The sequence below is a fragment of the Staurois parvus genome, unplaced genomic scaffold (genome assembly GCF_062004578.1).
Source record: "Staurois parvus isolate SC_StPar_1 unplaced genomic scaffold, SC_StPar_1.0 ptg000207l, whole genome shotgun sequence".
NCBI classification, from domain to species: domain Eukaryota; kingdom Metazoa; phylum Chordata; class Amphibia; order Anura; family Ranidae; genus Staurois; species Staurois parvus.
Genome location: NW_028318003.1, coordinates 8,806,265 through 8,826,633, shown reverse-complemented (window position 1 = coordinate 8,826,633; position 20,369 = coordinate 8,806,265). Strand labels below are relative to the sequence as shown.

The window sequence follows — 20,369 nt, the reverse complement described above, 5'->3', positions numbered from 1 at the left end:
AGAAAAAATTATTTTTTTGTCCGTGAAATATACATATATATATATCAAGTGAAAAAAATATATATATCAAGTGAAAAAATATATCAAGTGAAAAAATCAAGTGAAAAAAATCAAGTGAAAAAACATTAATCAAGTGACTTTCTTCTTTCCCAAAGACTCTTCAAATACACCAAAAAGAAACTTTCACCTTCCACCCGTGAGACCGACATCAAATACACTCACCAGATTTAGGTGAATGGGACACTTTTTAGGACTTTAAGGGATCCTAATACCCTCTTTGCTGATCACTCTAGGGGGATCTTCAACGATACAAATAGGCTCCACCGTTCAACCAGGGAGAAAAAAACTTACATAGTGTAATATTGCCACTTAGAATCATCCTTCATAATAAAGACTATTACCACTCACATTTTTCTCCTCTTTCAAAAAGCATGTTTATTAAAAGCCAACATCTTCCAGATCGATAATGGACACTGTTAATGCCTCCTTAGAACTCTCACATCCCAGCTCAGGATACAGCAGCAGCTATGCAGACTATGACTTTCCACAAATCCCAGAAAATGGCCGCTGGAACGCACCGCTCGGCGTGCGTTCCACTCACCGGAAGTGACGTCAGACGTACGGGGTAGACCGGAAATGCGTCAACGCGTTCCGCCCCTCCCTCAGGGCGTTCTGAAGACCTTAGTCTTTATTATGAAGGATGATTCTAAGTGGCAATATTACACTATGTAAGTTTTTTTCTCCCTGGTTGAACGGTGGAGCCTATTTGTATCGTTGAAGATCCCCCTAGAGTGATCAGCAAAGAGGGTATTAGGATCCCTTAAAGTCCTAAAAAGTGTCCCATTCACCTAAATCTGGTGAGTGTATTTGATGTCGGTCTCACGGGTGGAAGGTGAAAGTTTCTTTTTGGTGTATTTGAAGAGTCTTTGGGAAAGAAGAAAGTCACTTGATTAATGTTTTTTCACTTGATTTTTTTCACTTGATTTTTTCACTTGATATATTTTTTCACTTGATATATATATTTTTTTCACTTGATATATATATGTATATTTCACGGACAAAAAAAATAATTTTTTCTGTTTTGTGGACTTTCCGTTTTGATTTTTAATAATATTAATTGTTATTATTATTTTATTAATTTTTATTATGATGCACTTGATTTATTGATTAACGGTGTGTAGAGGTCTATGTTTGCGCTGGTTTATTTATTATTTACAGCAATTACACTTGTTTGCTCTGGGAGCAATACTCTGCAGGTAGACTCAAAAGGATCCGCTCCGTGAAGAGATCGGATCAGGCAAAGTTGGGTCTGCAGGACGTTTGGTGACCCCCAGGAAGAAATCTGCTAAACCACATTGAACATGGAAAGAAGAATCTTGTAATTTTTGTGTCCTTTTTGAATGTTAAAGGCATGGGTAGCTGGGGGACATGTACCAATGCAAAACATTTTTTAAAATACCACAAAGGTAGTCCAGCGCAATAATTTGCAGCCAATGCTGAAGCAAGTGCATGTAGACAAGAATCATTTTTTTTGGGCAGTCATTTAATATACACTGTGCTTTAGTGGGCTAAGGTTGGTTTGGGTTTACATCAACATTTCTCCCCTAACCTAATTTTTAACAATACAAAAAAAAATGTAAATACTATAGCTCAGTGGGAGTGATGCCCCTATCCACCTCGAATGTGTGGATGGGGGAATCGGGTCAGTTTTTTCTGTTCACCCTGCTGGCTGAACAAAAAAATGGAATCATCTATGGGTTGCTTTAGGCTACATGCATATAGGCGGTTTGACCGATGTGTGTGAGAGCCTGGTGATTTCAGGTGCCTGTGAGGCACAGATGCGGCATCTAGCACCAATGTCAGCATCTATGACTATCTGAAATATGTAGAGATTGGACAATGTTACAAGCAGTACTTGCTTTTGGGGCTGTCACTGAATGCATACAACCTCAAATGCTCAGTACCAGATTTATTTATATATTTATTACAGGCACTGATATAGCACCAACAATTTACACAGCACTTTACATATATATATTGTACATTCACAACAGCCCCTGCCCTCAAGGAGCTTACAATCTAAGGTCCGTAACTCACATTCATAAAAACACATACTAGGGCCAATTTAGACAGGGGCCAATTTAGACAGGAGCCAATTAAACCTAACAGCATGTCTTTGGAGTGTGGGAGGAAACTCATGCACGTACAGGGAGTACATGCAAACTCCATGCAGGCAGTGGTGTGGTTGAGATTCAAAGTGACAACTCTTGTGCTGCCAGGCAGAAGTGCTAACCACTTAGCTGCCTTAATCCTTTAAACTCTCTAAAACTGACCTTCAACTGTGGCCCTTATTTATTCTCTCTTGAGAAGAGGAGATTAAGGGGGGATATGATATGACATGGGGATATGATATGACATGGGGATATGATATGACATGGGGATATGATCAACATGTATAAACACATAAGTGGTCCGTATAATGAACTCAGTGTAGAGTTATTCACTTTAGAGTCATTGCAGAGGACAAGGGGACACTCTTTACAACTGTAAGACGTATGGAAATGCTTCTCCACAGTAGGAGCTTTGAAAATGTGGAATAGACTCCCTCAAGAGCCAGCTCAGTAGATTGTTTTATGAAAGGCCTGGATTTTTTCCGAAATGTACATATTATAACACGATCAGGGGCAGTGTGACCATTCGAACACTTGGGCACTGCCCGACGGCCCTTGGCCAGTCGGGGGCCCCATGAGATGCCCCTGGTACTTTTCATTGGCTTTTCATAGGCTTTTTTGGATGTTGGTGAGGACACAGGGGCCCCATGATCCCCTATTGCCCGGGGGCCCCATGAGTTGTCAGTCCGCCCCTGAACGCGATACTAATATATATAGGTAAATTTGCCTCTTGAGGGACCAGGAAGGAAGGAGCAAATTAGATTATGCTTTATTGTTTTTTTTTTCCTTTCTCTGGATCAACTGCGGATATTGCATAGTGTATGTGGGGGTTTTCTATTTGTGTGTGTTTTCCTTTTTTTTCTCTGGTTAGTTGAACTGGATAGACTTGTGTCTTTTTTCAACCAGATTAACTATGCAACTATGTAACGGTGGCATTACATGACATGAACCAACCAATTGCCTCTGTTATGTTACAACCAAGATGTGTCTATAAATGGTTACACACCATGAAATAAATAATTTTTAGTTGTGTTCATAAGCAATAGGAGAACAGGTATTAATGCTTTATACTACTGTATAGAAATATTATGTGACCTTTACCATCTGAGATCTTGGGGTTTATTTTTCAATTAGGCTGTTCACTTTGCAAGGGAATTTTCTCTTAGCTTGAATGAGGTCAAGCTTAGCTTACTAACATCATCTAATCATGTACAAGCAAAAATGCTGTTTTTTTATTTTCCTTGTATGTGTTTGGGCATAATTTTCAAAGTGAATTTTCTCTGCATTTACTAAGCTAAGGGAACGTTCCCTTGCAATGTGATAATTCCATGGCACAGAACAGCAGGTGTTTAGTAAATAAGCTCCCACACTTCATAACTGATGGTCCCCACAGTGATTGGAGTAGCCACGTCACACTCCCTTCTCTAATAATGCTGTTTTCAATCAAACTGATCAAAGCAGATTTCATCACAAAACACAACCCTTTGCTGCTTTTTGAAACTCACCTGTGGCATATAGACAAGGTCAATTTCTCTTTGCAGTGATTTGGTGTCGGAGGCAAATCCTTCACAGTAACACAGGATCAAAGTCCTTCTTCAAGTAAATGATTGTAGATTGTTCCATAAGTAACTTGGTTTTTAATGTCAGAACTGACCTGGTCTTAAGAAATCAATTCCTTTGTAATCCAATGTAACAATCCTTTGCCTTTCATATTTTGTCACCTTTCTGTTCAGTTGTGTTTCTAGTTTCCTGACATGCATGCCTCCATTGGCCCACTGGTTAACCATCTGAAGCAAAGATGATACATAGTTGTTTAGGTTGAAAAAAAACAAATGTCTGTCAATTAATCCTCATACAAACTTTTACATGTTTGGCAGCATTTTTGGTTCAGAGGAAGCAAAGCCAGACCATCTACGGTCAATTTCTTTTCTTGGGGAAACAAAATAAATTCCTCACCCTACAAAATGGAAAAAATACCATCCTATTCATAGTAATTAATATTTTAGATAACATTTTTATAAAGAAAATCATTCAAATATTTGTAACCTCTATTGGCCACTACTATTCAAACCATTTCTTGCCGTTTAACCCTTTCATGGATGCCTAGGTGTCCAAACCAAATGCGATGTTAGTATGCATACGTTGACTAGAACAGATACAGTAGCTGACAGAGTAATCAAATGATAGGGAGCCGTTCTGATTGGTTCCAAATCTCTGTCATCTCCAGCCCAATTTGACAGCTAGGAGCTGTGCACAGTGTTTGCTAAGAGCTGTCAAAGGTTGGACATAGACATTCTGTCAATATGAGACATAGTTCAAGGTTGAAGATTCTTCCAATCTGAAGTATTTTTCGTAGAGTAGAATGCAATGTTCAAGATACAGCACTGCAAGTGATTTATGCTGTCCTTTTACCAGTACATTACCAATACACATGCATTCTCCCCTAGTCCTTGCATATTCAACATCTGTATCAGGCTGTAAAGTAAGCTGCAAGTATCCCACTGCTCTGCTCCAGATACATGTCCTTAATTTATTTTTTATAGAGCGCTGGCTCTCACCGCCACTTTTTCCTGGCCTCATATAGCATATTCAAAGAAAGAAAAGAAGCTGTGCTGCAAACCAACATGTACTTTTTTCCTGCCTCTAATGTATTTTATCTACGAAAGAGTTTCTTTTTAGAGTCATTTTTTTTTGAGACGTCCAAGATCTGATGTTATATAATTTTGTTTCTATGCAGATTATGAAAGCTTGCGGATTGGAGGACTGGTCTTTGCAGTGGTTCTGTTCGCACTGGGGATTCTGCTGATTCTGAGTGAGTGTGAATGTGTATACTTCTGTTTTTTGCATATCTTCTGCCACATGACACCCAGATCCACATGGCCACATATATCTATATATCTTTAAAGCCTATCTCTCAACCCATGCATGCTCACCTTTTTCTACCCCTCCCCTTCCCCAGTCCTAACCCTGTGTTAGCACTGTGATGGATGGTGTCAAGGTTTATTTATGTTTGATGATGCCATTCTCCTCCTGATGAGACAGTGTTCCAGCTTGGTTGCCTGGTTTGACTATGAGCCTAGGGAGAAGGTCCAATACCCCCCATACCCAGAAGTGCCAGGTATATTGCAGCAGCTCTGGAGGAGAAACACATCAACAGAAGAGCACAGGGAAAAGGGATATAATTGGGTTGTGTAGGTGGACTTTAAAAAGACTCTGAATGAGCAAAGTCTCTATAAATGTTCTCAACTCTCTAGACTTTCAGCTATTTATTGGGCTGGAGTTCACATGACTTTTGTTCCCTGTAAAACAAGGAAAATAAAAAAAAAGGAAATACTCTACTACACTGTTTAGCACATTGTAAAGCCACCAGGCAACCTCCTCAATATAATACTATACACAGATTTTACCAATATTATAGGAAACTTCATCATATATGGAATATGATACTAGCATTAAATGCAAACTACTGAAACATAAATATAGCAAAATTAAAGAAATCTACACGACATTAAGTTACTCCAAGCATATGACAGCCATCAAAGTACTTTTCTCGCCGACCCATCTTTTTAGTAGTCACATTTGTAGTAATCAAAATCAAAATCAAACCTTTTTATTGGGCAGAATTTCTACATACTCACATATGCTTATATTTTAGTGAGTCAGTTCTATCCACAAAACTACGGCTCACCACCAGTTTAAACCAATCCCACACCAAGATTTAAGCTCCTGCCTACTGGTGAGTCCATAAAATGGGCCACAGGAGCCAACAGATCACAGTCCCCTCACCACTGTGTCTTCTTTTACTAAACACCTTACAGACATCTGCTGACTGCTTCTTGCCCCTTTCAGTACTCTCTTGCAGGTGGGTTAACCCTTGCGGGACCAATGACGTAGTAGTCAGGGTTGGAGGCTCTTGCCCACACAAAATCTCTTTTGGGCCTCCAAATGCAGGATCCCATATCAGGGCTTGGCAATCTTGAGAAAACTGTAAGTCAATTTCCCTTTTCTACTGGATTACCCAAGAACCCCTCACCCTACACGGGTAAGAATCCCTGAGTACTCCTTCTGGTTCTTGTCCTCCCACTTAAAGGGATCACGACACAAATAATGGGAACATATACCTACCTCCTAGGACCCATCCCTAGCATCCATTATATATATATATATATATATACACAGTACACTATATTGCCAAAAGTATTGGGATTCCCCTCCAAATCATCGGATTCAGGTGTTCCAATCACCTCTTTGGCCAGAGGTATGTAAAATCAAGCACCTAGGCATACAGACTGCTTCTACAAACATTTGTGAAAGAATGAGTTGCTCTCAAGAGCTCAGTGAATTCAAGCATGGTACCCTGATAGGTTGCCACCTGTGCAATAAGTCCATCCACGAAACTTCCTTGCTACTAAATATTCAACGGTCAACTGTTAGTGGTATTATAACAAAGTGGAAGTAACTGGGAACAACAGCAACTCAGCCACAAAGTGGTATGCCACGTGAAATAACAGAGCGCTTGCTTAAGCGCACAGTGTGCAGAAGTCATCAACTGTCTGCAGAGTCAATAGCTAAAGACCTCCAAACTTTGTGTGGCCTTCAGATTAGTATAACAACAGTGTGTAGAGAGCTTCATGAAATAGGTTTCCATGGCCGCGCAGCTGCATCCAAGCCTTACATCACCAAGTGCAATGCAAAGCGTTGGATGCAGTAGTATAAAGCACACTGCCATTGGACTCTAGAGCAGCAAAGACGTGTTCTCTGGAGTGAGGAATCACGCTTCTCTATCTGGCAATCTGATGGACATGTCTGAGTTTGGCGGTTGCCAAGAGAACGGTACTTGCCTGACTGCACTGTGCCAAGTGTAAAGCTTGGTGGAGGGAGAATTATGGTGTGGGGTTGTTTTTTAGGGGTTGGGCTTGGCCCCTTAGTTCCAGTGAAGAGAACTTTTAAGGAGTCATTTTGGACAATTTCATGCTCCCAACTTTCCTGTCCTGACCTCAACCCAATAGAACACTTTGGGATGAATTAAAGCAGAGGCTGCAAGCCAGGCTCTCTTGTCCAACATCAGTGCCTGACCTCACAAATGCACTTCTGGAAGAATGGTCAAACCTTCCCATAGACACACTCCTAAACCTTGTGGACAGCCTTCCCAGAAGAGTTGAAGCTGTTATAGCTGCAAAGGGTGGGCCAACCCAATACTGAACCCTATGGAGTAAGACTGGGATGCCTTTAAAGTTCATGTGCTTGTTAAAACAGGTGTCCCAATACTTTATATATATATTCAATTTTAATTTGTTTAGCGCTTAGTAAGTTACCTAGGGCACATTCTATATTATTTACTTCAGTCTTTGCGCTAATTCTTTTAGCGATTCCATATTGCACCCTTGTACATATTGTTGAGTACTGTCCATGAGATTTTTTAATATGTACTAACAGTTACATTTTCAGGACATGCTTGTCCTGAAAATGTAACTGTTATTCCAAACAAAAAATATAACAGAGAGTACTTAACCGTGTTGTTGCAAGTGTACTAATATGGTTACAATCACCTAAATATTGTGTATCTTTTTGCAGGTCGGAGGTGCAGATGCAATAATCTTAACCAAAAGCAAAGGTAAGCCAATATATGAGCAGCATTAACTTGCATTGGATGCTAAACCAACAAACAATGTTAGAAATCATATAACTTTACCTTTTGAGCACAAATATACATACTATCATTTTATTTGATAACTTTCTTTTATATTCATTGTTGCAGATTAAGGGTAAGAGCGTTTACTAAGGCTGCTTTCACAACTGAGCAAATGCCGGAACCTTGTAGCTCTAAAACATTCAACAAGTCAAATCCCATTCATTTCAATGGGCCCTGTTCACATATGAGCATTCTGTCGCCTAAAGCAAAATGACTCTCACTCAAAAATGTTCATGAGCTTCTCTTTGGAAGCGTTTTTGGCCCCATAGACTTCAAAAGAAGTGCCTAAAAATTAGGCTACGCTACAAGCATTTTGTTGTGCATTTTCTGCTCAAACAGCAGCTCTCCACCCCTAATTTCCTCCCCCTCTCCTCCTCCTAGTGCTTTCTATTGGCTAAACAAAGACGCCTGAAGCTGTAAAACACTTGTAATACGCTTCTAAAATGCTTGTAATACACTTCCAAAAATGCTCAAAAACTAAAAAAAACTCCAGTAAATTTCTGCGCTCCGGTGTGAATGCAGCCTAAATCTTCTAAAACAGAGCTCTTAGTTTCAAAACAGGTGAGTACTGTCCATGATACGTATATATTGGCACTAACAATTAAAGTTTCATGGAAAACTGGTAGTCAGGGGTTAGTGCCCAATTCTGTAGAACCCTCCCCTGGGAATCTTTAGGGGGTGGGGCACTTTGAACTATATATGGTATGGGATGAGACGGTTAGGAAGGAGCAGTTTGGTGCAAATGACATGTGAAGTCTAAGGGATTTAGAGAGTACCACTCTGGGGTAGACCCTGGGACATTGTTGGAGCAAAGGACCTAGCTGAGAACTTTAATGAAGATGCCTGTTAAGAATGTCATCTGGAAAGGCTTAGTGGTATACCCTGGTGGAAGACAAGACTTGCAGAAGAAACAGAGAAGATGTTGTCACTGTTATGTGTATGTGATGCCATTTTCATGTTCTAGTATAGCATCTGAATAGGCCAACCATGTGCACATTCGTTTATTCAAAGAAACTTCAAAGTGTATAAGAAAGTGGGCCTCAGATCTGGAGTATGTGAATAACCAAGAAGGCGGAGATCCTCCCCACGCTGCAAATGTGTGGTGCGCTATCTCGATCCTGTTGCAGAAGAATGGCAGGAGGGACCCTCGACCAGCATAACTATTGCTGGCAGCAAGTCAGGGCCCTACTAACAAACCTTTATAGTGTTACCTTTAGTCTAAGCAGTGCTGATACACAGAATTTTAACAAAAAGGTGAGCAGGACAATCTCTGAGAAAAAACACACACACATAAAAAGCAATGGTAAACCGGGATAGTTGGTAAGATAAGGAAAGGAGTGGGATACAGAATGGGAGAGGAGAGTAAGAGTCACAGAGGTGAGAGTGGTCATACAAATATTGATTTAGATATCGATTTAGAGGTCCACATGTAGTCCATTATCTCTTATGTCAAACAAAATTATAAATTGCAATTCAAATATTTTTCTTTAAGAAACAAAACCATCATGTCTTCCATAGAGTAGGCTGGTGGGAAATCATGTCCTAGACCTAGAGGTAGAGTATGCAGTAATCATCTTCTTAAGTTCTTTTATTATGTGTGTGTGTGTTTTTTTTTCTTTGTCAGAGATTGTCCGACCTAACATCCGGCTAAAACTTTGAATATCAGTAATGTTTATGGCAATAATAAAAATTATTGCTATAGAGCATTTTATCTCCAAAGTTCCTGTGTAACTGCAAACTGATCACCTGTAGGAGCGTTTAAAGCGCTGCTTATGGAAAATATAGGGTATTGAAGTTTGTCACCATTTCACGAGCAATTTTAAGGTTTGACATTTTGGGTACCTATTTATAAGGTAAACAACCTACATTTTTATATTTCACAAAAAAATTGGGTAATTTATTGTGTTTTTGTGCCGTAAAATGAACTCAAGTGGATTTCTTACTGAAATTTTGTGCTTCCTAGACCTTTGCTAATATCATATGACCTATACAATCTTCAGGTCTAAAATGATTTTTTAACGTGTGCAAAAAAAAGCAAAAGCAGCTGCTTTTTTCAAGTTACAACCCTTGTTATCATATTTTTCTGTCTTCTCTGTAGAACTCCAGGAGATGAAGAAGCTCAGGCTGAAAACCTTATTGCCTCAAGAGGTGATTAAAAACTTAATACATTCATTAAAACTACTTCTTGTATTTCCAGACTGACATGTATTTGTCTTTGTTTTTCAGCTCGGGGAGCTCAAAAAACAGAGAACTAAGAAGACAATTGTGTTTTTTACATTGTAAATGTGTAAGATTCTACTATTTATCTCAACTAGCATCTGTAGAGCAACTGATTATGTAACTAGGATGCTGAATGAAGATTAAGGCTCCTTTCACACTATTGGTCTGATCATGTCCATCTGACAGCTTTTCAGATGGACCTGATGGGACAGTCTATGCACCCCTATGGACTGGCTGGTGTAAATGGACTTGTGTCTCTTTACATTTGCCTACCTCCAATCTGATACTGTGTGCTAAAAAAAAAGGGATCCATTCCCATCAATCTAGGCAGTTCAGATCGGAGGGCAGTTGGATGTAAACGGACAATGCAGTCTGCTTACTCCTGGCCACCTATAGAGCAGAGCAGGCTCTGTCTGTGTCCACTCTGCATAAACTGAGCAGACACGGACCTTTCATCCGCCTTCTCTGTTCACCAGACCAGTGGGAGATCCTCTGTTGACCTAAACGGAATCTGCCCCATATGTCCAGCATATGTAATAGAAATGAGTGGATTTGGCCTTTAACCCTTTCCTGTTTGCAGTTTTTATAATAAAATTCTCCCACATTAACCAATATACAAAATATGTTTTTTTCTTTGAGTACCAGTAACAGGGGCAGACTGACCATTGGGGTTCTCAGACACTGCTCGAGGGCCCGGGGTCAGTAGGGGGCCCCATGAGATGCCCCTGGTACCTTTCTTAGGCTTTTTTGGGTGTGGTTTGAGTGTGGGCGAGGACACAGGGGCTCCATGATCCCCTATTACCCAGGGGCCCCATGAGTTGTCAGTCCGCCACTGACCAGCAGGCAACACTTTGTGCAGCTACTGGCTCTCAATCCCAGCTATCAGCTGGGGTCCCCACTGATGATCAGTAACCAATCAGAGTGATTACTGATCATGTGATCACTATGTTACTCTGACATAGGCATCACATGCAGGCTGAAGCTTCCATTTTACTAAAATAACAACCATCAACTGTCAGATACAATTGCCCTATTAAAAATAATAATAAATCATTTTAAAACTTGAAAAATGTAAACTTTTGATTTCATTATCGGGCAATTGCCAGCCTATAATAAAAATAAAACTTTTTTTTATGTGTTAAACTTTGTGGGGCTCGCAGGCTTTTAGTAGTTTCAGGACTACTCATACAGTGTCTGCAATAAAATCTTGTAGTGCTTTTTACTACAAGGGGAAGCCAACATTTTTCATCTTAAACTCAAACTCTTTGATTTTAAACTTAAAATAAAAACTGTAAAATCATAGCTTTTGCCCCAAGAAATCATGGTATTTTATGGTGAAAGCTTTCTTTTCTGACTTTCCTGCCACTATTAGCCCTACCATGACTATATTAAAGGGTATGTAAAACAAAACCTTTTCTTTAAGTTTTTGGTAGCGGAAGGGTTAAATTCTTGTCCAGTGTGTATATGCTGTCTGTGACTCCACTGGTGAGATTCACACCTCTATATTTGTCCTGATGGCTGTTGTCACCAAGATCAGATGTGAGGGGAAATGCTAAGGCTTCATGCACACTACATTTTTTTTTTAAGCTCAAAAAATGCTGGAAAAAAACGCTGGCTAAAAAACGCTGGTAATAGTGTTTAGGAACGTTTGTTCATTAGTGTTTTTACAGTACATGCGGAGATGGGGAGAGCTAGAAAAAAGGTGTTAGGAACGTTTTAATAGCATTTAGGAGCATTTAGTAGTTTTTCTGCTGGACAAATGTTCTCAAAAACTCTTCAAAAACAATTTGTCTTCTGCTCCGAAATGCTGAAGCTTGAAAAACGCTCCAAGCATAAAATAATGTGCATGGACACATAAAATAACACTATTTAGCTTCTAGGAGTAGAAAAAATGGTAATAACAGCTTCTAGGAGCTTAAAGTGTTACTAAACCCACAACAGTAAAATCAGTCTGTATATGCAGTAAAGCATGCTTGTTATACTCACTGTGGAACCTAAGGGGTTAATCCTCTGCATTATGTAAAAAGGCCATTTGATCCTGACTTCTCTGCTCCTCCTCTTGTTCAAATGTCCACCTGATAAGACAGACTGAACCCATAGCCACATGCTCAGTTTAGTGTGTATTGCTAGAGAGGTTTTTTTTTTTTCTTGGAAGAGTGCATGTGATCAGCACAGGGCCAATAAGCACTGCCCAGACAGAGGTCAGGGGTTCTGCATCCTCCTAGGGCAGAAAGAAAACTCCTTCTACAAGCTTTAACCAGTTCTCTACTGAACTGACAAGACTTCTCTAACTGCTGATGAGAAAAGGTATTTAGCAGTTTATAGTTACTAAAATAATTGCATTCCCATGTTCTGTGTAGTGTGGGAGACCAGATATAGTGAATGCAGGGTCCAGGGTTTAGTAACACTTAAAAAAAAATGATAGTATGCATAGAGCATACATTTTGGAGGTGTCATGAGAGCAAGAGGTGAGTGGAAATGCAAGAAGTGAAGGGAAATCTTCCTATCAGAGCACAGAAAGGAAAAAATAACTTGACAACAGTTTTTACTCTTCCCTACTATGTCCAAAAATGTATATACATTTTGACTGTAGATACTTACTTTTAAAGTGGTATTAAACCCAAAACCAGAAATGTAATACAGTATATTGCAGCTTACCAGTCATTAAATGTGGTGGCTGCAACAGTTTCCATTTCTTTGGCTTTTTTCTATCTGTTTTCACCTTCTGATCTGGCCAGTAACACACCTCCTGTATGAGCGTGCCCCACTCTGGATGAAGGAGCATAGGGGCACAGCAGACAGCAGCATTGTAACATGGATATTCACACCCATGTGATTCGATTCTGCACATCTCACCGCGTTTTGCGAACCTATTTCGGGGTGTTGTTAACTTAACATACACACCTGCAGCAGTTCGCATGAACAGGGTGCGATTATGATGCGCTGTGGAATTTGCACATAAATGGCTGAGATTTCTGCACCGCATCAGTGTGAACCCAAGCTTTATGATTAGTTACAGTAACAGTTTTTTTCTATTTGGTAAAAAGCTTTACATGAGTAAGTAAAAGCTGATCATTTTAATGATCCCTGTCAGTGGTAAATGGATTATTTCATCCATGTAAACTGATACATTCTGCTAGAGAGCTTGCTCTTTTGTAAAAACAACAGACTTACTAGTTGGCTCACCATATGAAAATAGACAAAGAAAGCCTAAAAAAAATGAATGCAGCCATCACATCTAATAAATGGTAAGCTACAATATAATAAATGTTTGCTTTTGGGTTTAATACCACTTTATATTGTGTTTTTTTATCTGTCAGAAAAAAGGGAATTAAAGCAGAGCTCGACCCAAAAGGGGAAGTTCCGCTTTAAGGACTACTCCCCCGCTCCCCATTAAGGATTGGCACCTTTGGGGGGTGGGGGGGGGGGGGAGCGGGTACCTGAATTTGACAGGTACCCACTTCCGGTCTGATTTCCTAGGCGATCGGAAGCAGAAGGTGTCCTCCCTCCTTCCCTGTAGTCTTTTGGGACACATGACAGGTCCCAGAAGACTACAGGACCATTCACGAAGCGCTGCACTACTCGCACATGCGCAGTGCATACCCGGCTGTGAAGCCACAAGCTATCACAGCCGGGTGCCCACACTGAAGATGCCAGCCTCCTGGAATACAGGCCGGCCGGTGAAATGGGCTGCGGGGGGGACACACCACGGGACTGAGGAACAGGTAAGTTGCTGATTTTTAAAAGTCAGCAGCTACAGTTTTTGTAGCTGCTGACTTTTATTTTTGACAGGGTGAGCGGAACTCCACTTTAACTAGGAAAAAAAAAAAGTGCCTGCAAGATAAAAATTGAAACCAAAATCCAAGATTCTCATTATGTGTACTAGTGATAAATGTAAATGTCACTGCTGTCTTTTAAAATATTTAGTGTGAAAGTAAGTGCTAAGAAACTACAATAATATATTCCACAAAACATAATTAAAATCATAGAAAATGTACGATGATCTGCAATTATGTCTAAAATATTAACACGGCTTTACCGCAATTAAATGTCACAGGAAGGATTACATAAAATGTATAATAGCAGACATATTGATGATTGTGTCCACACTTTAATATTGTCATATATTTTTTTTTTTTTTTTAGCACCCCAGGGATTAACAGAGAACAAACTACGCAAAAAATAAACAGATGCTTCACAATCAGCCATCAATGCTCCAGGCCTGCCATACTGTGTCCACGTCATGGGTTATAATGTCATTGTCTTATATACAAATTATTTCCCTTAGCGGTCGATAGTCTTCACCTGTAATGTGTCAGCATTATTTGGGGTGTTTCTACACTAGGAGGGGTGGAACACAGGAATAGAATTCCCTTGGCCACTACTTGGCCTCTCTCCTGGTAGTATGCTGCATTACAGTTATATATATATAAATATATCACAAATGAATGCAACCATTTTCTTATCTGCAGTCTTTTATCCCTCTGCAAAATGTAACCTTTCTTGTTCATGGGTATGTGGAATGGTGTCTAAATCTATGGGATGTCACGTTGCCCAGATCAGAATTGTGTTTGTGCCTTTAAATGTTATTGTTAGCAAATATTGTGTTTCCACAGTATTGTGGAGCCACGCACCATGTGTATTATTCATTATATAGTATCTACAGACAGAGCACTGTGTAACAGGTGAGTGTAGATAACCGTGTCCAATACAGTGCTGATAGAAGTCACAAAGCACTGCATGTATCCTATGCAGAGTACAGTGCATCTGGCTCAAATTATTATTTAAGATATTTATATATATATATATATATATATATATATATATATATATATATATATATATATCTCCATACATACACAGTATATATATATATATATATATATGTATATATATATACACACAGCAAAAATGCAATATATATATATATATATATATATAGCACTTCCTTTTGGAGGAGATAATACAAATAATAAGTCAAGATAGTCAGAGTTGGTAAAATCTGCTTCAGATGGCCTACTTTTTTTTTAAGCCTAACTTGAGGTACAGCTATTTTTTTTTTATAATTTATAATAATCACATTAACATTCTATTTGTTTTACCGCTCCAGGGGCTCTCTAGGCTGAGCTACTTAGATATGTACAATGGGGAGCTGCATTTATGGCTCAGAATGCATCAGAATGGGGGTCTATGATTGACATCAGTTGTAGTGTTGTGCGGTGCATCCATAAAGCGCAGAACAAAATGTCATCAATGTGCTGTACTTTGTGAATGGCAGGGCAGGCGGAAGGGCAGAAGCAAAACACCAAAACTGGTGCTGATCAAAGACAGTGTTCTGCCACAGTGGGGAGTCAGAAATGCAGCTCTCTACTGAAAATATTAGAATAGCTCAGAGGCACTTAGAGAGTGCCTGAACTAAAAAAGTTAGAGTGTTAATCTGACTTTTAGAACTGGAAAAAAAAATATAAAAAAGGTGTGCCTGGAGTTGGTCTTTTATAGACGCATGTCACACTTGCGATCCTGTTGTTGACAAAAAAATCACAAGGCATCACCAAGAAAAGACTTTCCAGTGTGACATCAGCCTAAAGTTGGATTTGCACAATTGTGGTCTGTTGCAGTGAGTTAATGGTGTTGTGTTAAGGCTGTTTATTTAAGAATAAGAAGCCAACAAGCTGTGACGGACCAAAAAATACTCAACCCTTTTTTGAGGAACACAGCACACCACAATGCATGTGTGTGATGTTCTGCCATGCGTTTGTGTTGGTTGCTACTGCATAGTGTGTTGGGTGGCATTCACAATGAATGGTGCAGCAAAATACCATGGTACACATGTTGCGTTCACAGTGACGCATGTTTTGTAGAGTGTTACTGCAATGCAGAAGATTAAATGGTTCTTTTTAAACTGCATGATCTTTATGATTGCCATCTAAGCAAATGAAAGCAGTTGTATACCTTGGCAGAGGCCCACCTTAAATAGATAAAGAGAGTTTCTTCATATATTTCCATATACAGGTCAATTAATGTAAAAGAGCACACAGGAGGGAGCACATGTCTGGTGCACTACCAAAGGTTTATTTTCTAAAACACAAAATACAGCCAAATGAATACTCAAAAACATAAATGTATACAGGCATTGTATGACACTAAATCCCAATCCAGTGTGGGAATAGCCTGGCCAAACACACCATAATGTTGTGCTGGCAACTGACACGTTTCAGGGGATGCACCCCCTTCTTCAGAGTTTATTTCCCAAAGCATACTCACCTAGGTGGATCTAAGGGTGAGAACTGAGCGATCGCATGATGCTGATGGCTGAGTTCTCACAGAGAGAGAGCAGTGATTGTCAGTCGCCGCTGTCTGTTCTGCCCCCCCCCGCGCTCACTGGAGTCCTGGGCTGTAGAGGGGGAGGGAGTAGCTGGCTCAGGCTCTCAGCAGATTGCTGAGAGGCTGAGCCAGGTGCTGCTCTAGACTCTGGGGTGGATCCCGACTTTAAAGTCGGGATCTTTCCCCAGCCTGGACTGGCTGAGTGACATCAGCCTCCAGTGGGCTTCAGAACGAACTGCACTCCTATGATCCACAGGAGAAGTACAGCCAAAAGAGCATTGGCTGTTCTTCTTCTTTAAACCTACCAGCTCAACTACTGCCATATACATGTACACTACAGTTGGTGACACCCACAGTGTAGTGAGCATATATATGGCAGTAGTTGTGCTAGAGGGGTTAGCTCTGAGGAAGGGGGTGCATCCCCCGAAACACAAGTTACCAGTGCAGTGTTATGGTGTGTTTGGCCACGCTATTCCCGCACTTGATTGAGATTTAGTATCATACAATGCCTGTATATATTTATTTTTGTGAGTATATATTTGGCTGTATGATTTGTTTTATACAATAAACCTTTATGAATGCACTAGGCCTGTGACCTCCTATGTGCTCTTTTACAGTTGTCTAGTAGAATTCCCCAATGTGCGTAGGGCTGCATTGACGAAGCATAACTAAAGGATGTTATCCCATTGCATTTAATGGTCCACTACACAAGTAGACTCTGAGGCAGAAATCTATGCTGTGGAAGTGTTTATGTGTTTTGTGTAACAGGTCAATTAATAGCAGATGAGGTCTAAAATGTCTTGCCAAATAGTTGGCATATACGTGGCTATCTTACAGCCTTATTCAATAAAGAATTCCTTTTATTATGTGCTAATGCTTAAGTACAACAACCTATACCAACAAATCAGAATTCATCTTACTGCTCACAGACGAGAACACTATGGATTCTAATTAGTAATGGTGGGTAACTAATCTATTTAATCTGTTTACAAATCTGTTTATCTGTGATTCCATACTTCAAGACTTTCTATGGATCTAGAAGCTGTAAGAAAAAGAGCGCTAAAGCAAAGCAGAAGCATGTACAAGTATATTTATAAAGCCTGTGTCATTTCCCCACCCAAATTGCTGTGCCCTTATTCTCCAGTTCTTCACCTGAGTGTCCCCTGTGCAGACGTGTTTTTGTAGCATACCGATCTCGCTGTGATTCCAGGGCACCCCAAGGCCCTTCTCTAATTGAGCGCTGACTCTTTTTTAACGTGTGTGTATATTTAGTGATGTTTATCTGATGTGAAATAAACTTGTATTTCTAACCCTCCACAGGCTAAATACTATTACTTTTTCAATTCTTGATGTAACCTTTTGAACTTGGAATAAAATGTGTGAATTCCAGTGTGCTCTTACCATGGCATTTTCCAGTAACTCTTTCTAATCATTATATAACTGCTGTGTGCATCTACTACTGGCCCATATAACCTCTCCTTTGTTTAACCATAGCCTATAAATCCTATTGTCTCCTGCAATATACCTTATACATATATATACCTATAGCCCTATAAAGCCACATATTTATTCAAATGATCAGGTGTTACGGTTAGTCATTCGGGATGTGTTATAGGTGATGGGTTTGATGACTTTCAAAAGACTATATAACTGTGTAGGTACGTATGCAGGTGCTCATGTGTATCTTTTATTTTATTTTAAAATAAACCTGTAACAGACTCAGGCAATCCAAACACAGTGTGAGATGAGAAAATGCATGAGTAGAAGTTACCGTCAGTGAAAACAACATATCTAAAGGATCAGTAGATCCAGAGCTATAGGTAGCTGAAAAAGATCTACCATGAGAGAGACTGATGCTTTGATTTCAGTACTGTCCCTGACCTTGAACAAGAGATAAGAAGCTTTGACACTTTACTGCCACTCATTTAAAGCATACTTACTCTGAGTCTATGTAGGGCTGGATCTAGGGGGGTGCTGGGGTGGGCTGTGCCCTCCCAGATTTTAGTTGAGCCCCCCCCCAAAGTCTTTGAGAATGCATCCACTGATCCATGAGCCAGTCTTGTGGGGGCACTTAATTAAAGACAGCACTGTTATGGGGATACCTGATGTAAAGGGGCACTCTGATTCATATACCTGATGTAAAGGGGCACTCTGATGGGGTAACTGATCATATGTTAGGGGGCATGCTGATGGGAACAGTTGATGTAAGGGGGCACTCTGATGAGAACTCTGATGTAAAGGGGAAACTCTGATGGGGACCTTGATGCAACTGGGGGCTAGATCTATCTGCATCTATGGTTCAAAAGTTCTTAAGCTTGCCATGGATGGATAGAATTTCAAACTAAAATTCCTAAGAACATTTTTGAAAAATGAATATGAGAAAACATTGAAATGTTGTTCGAAACATTTTGTTTGCATTTAACTTTTGATTATGGAAAGAATGGACTTTGCCAAACAAGAACCACATACACTGCTAGAAATATGTTGATTTGAAAAGAATTTTCCATCCTGTTGCTTTGGATTTTCTCGTCATTGTGGTTAAAAACAAATGTCAATTTGACCTCACTAATGATTTGAAAATTCAACATTTCAGACTTAGCAGCACCATCCAAAAATCAGTTCTCACTCCCCACGTGAGACTGCCCCAGTCTAGGCTTCTTCTTCTTTTCCTCCTCTCTACAGGATACTGTCTTCCTAGGACCTGTAGCACCATACAGTTCTATACTTAATATAGGCTGTCTCCTGGGGACTACATCCCCCACAGTTCCAAGAGTCTTCCAGTAGTCAAACCCTTTTCCATGGGCAGGATCTTCCTGTCCTAGGCTGCCCTGCAGCCAATCACATTGTTCCCTGTATCCTGTGTGTTGGGCAGGGCTCTCCCATAGTAGTTGTGGCTGCAATTGCAGCCCTGTCACAGTGCCTGTGTTTCTCCCCCTCTCCCCTCATGGCTTCTTCTCTGTTCACTGGCAGCTGTGGAGAGGTGACAGCAATGGGTGGCTTTGATAGCTGTCACAGCCCCATCCAGGCAGCTGCATCCCTGGCAGTGTTGCTGACTGTGCTACACATACATAGGATAAAACACAAGGTGGCCATTATTTGTCACTTTTTACAGTTTGCATACACTTACACTTTTTGTTTTATTTGGATTTTTAACCAGTGATAAAGCCTTGAAAAGTAGGAAAGTATGTTGGGTTGTTATGTTTATCTATTATAACGTTTATTATGGTATGAAGGTTAGCATATCACATGAGAAATGTATTGCTCCACCTAAGTTGAAAAATTTAAATAGAGGGACACGTGCAGGGAAAGTTAATGATGGTAGTGAATATGGCCATGCTAGACCTGTTTCTTCAGGAAAGATTGACACATTAAAATAGAGGACAGCATAGGGATAATGTATAGTGATAATGTATGTTGAATGGCCATGTTAAATTGAACATTGGAAGAAAGAATTGGACAGAAATAAGAGCTTGAATAGATGTAGAAATGTCAATATTGTGTCTGGTTCAAAAATAGTAAATTAGGTAGAAATCAAAGGATAATACAGAATAGTGGATACATATGTAGCACTACCCCGTAGAAGTTGCTGAGTTTTGGGTCCTCCTATAGTCCTGCACAGTCAGGCAACATGCATTTTCCACACAAATGTGCATCCAGTAGACAGTAACCAGTCTTTGAGCTTGTTTTTTTTGGATTTTATTAGGAGAATTGAACTTGAATGTGGTAAGGGGTGTATGGGTATCCCAAAGGGAACAGCAACTGAGGAAAATCTTCCTGGAACTATGTACAAGTCTCTTTAACAACAAAAATTATCTTCTGGAGAGTGAGCCAGCATCTCCTGGTGTACTACCCCAGACCCCAGATGAATCCTCTCCTCATCCAGCTGTACTGAACAGGGGATCCAGTGCCTTTCACTTTAAATAGAAGACAGTCCCGGGTATCAAGCTAATCCAGTTTCCCAC

At 40.0% G+C, this 20,369-nt stretch overlaps 1 protein-coding gene across 2 annotated transcripts in view; it reads left to right on the top strand.

Moving 5' to 3' along the window:
- LOC149461272 (FXYD domain-containing ion transport regulator 6-like) overlaps window positions 1–17,722 on the top strand; it is a 111,360-nt gene extending 93,638 nt beyond the window's left edge. For both annotated transcript variants that reach the window (XM_089678623.1, XM_089678622.1), the window contains 5 exons: window positions 4,909–4,983; window positions 7,746–7,785; window positions 9,962–10,011; window positions 10,090–10,150; window positions 14,229–17,722. In XM_089678623.1, the coding sequence (XP_089534749.1) occupies window positions 4,909–4,983; window positions 7,746–7,785; window positions 9,962–10,011; window positions 10,090–10,118 (194 nt within the window). In that variant the 3' untranslated portion in view covers window positions 10,119–10,150; window positions 14,229–17,722. The remainder of the gene's footprint in view (window positions 1–4,908; window positions 4,984–7,745; window positions 7,786–9,961; window positions 10,012–10,089; window positions 10,151–14,228) is intronic.
- Window positions 17,723–20,369: the final 2,647 nt, after the last annotated feature.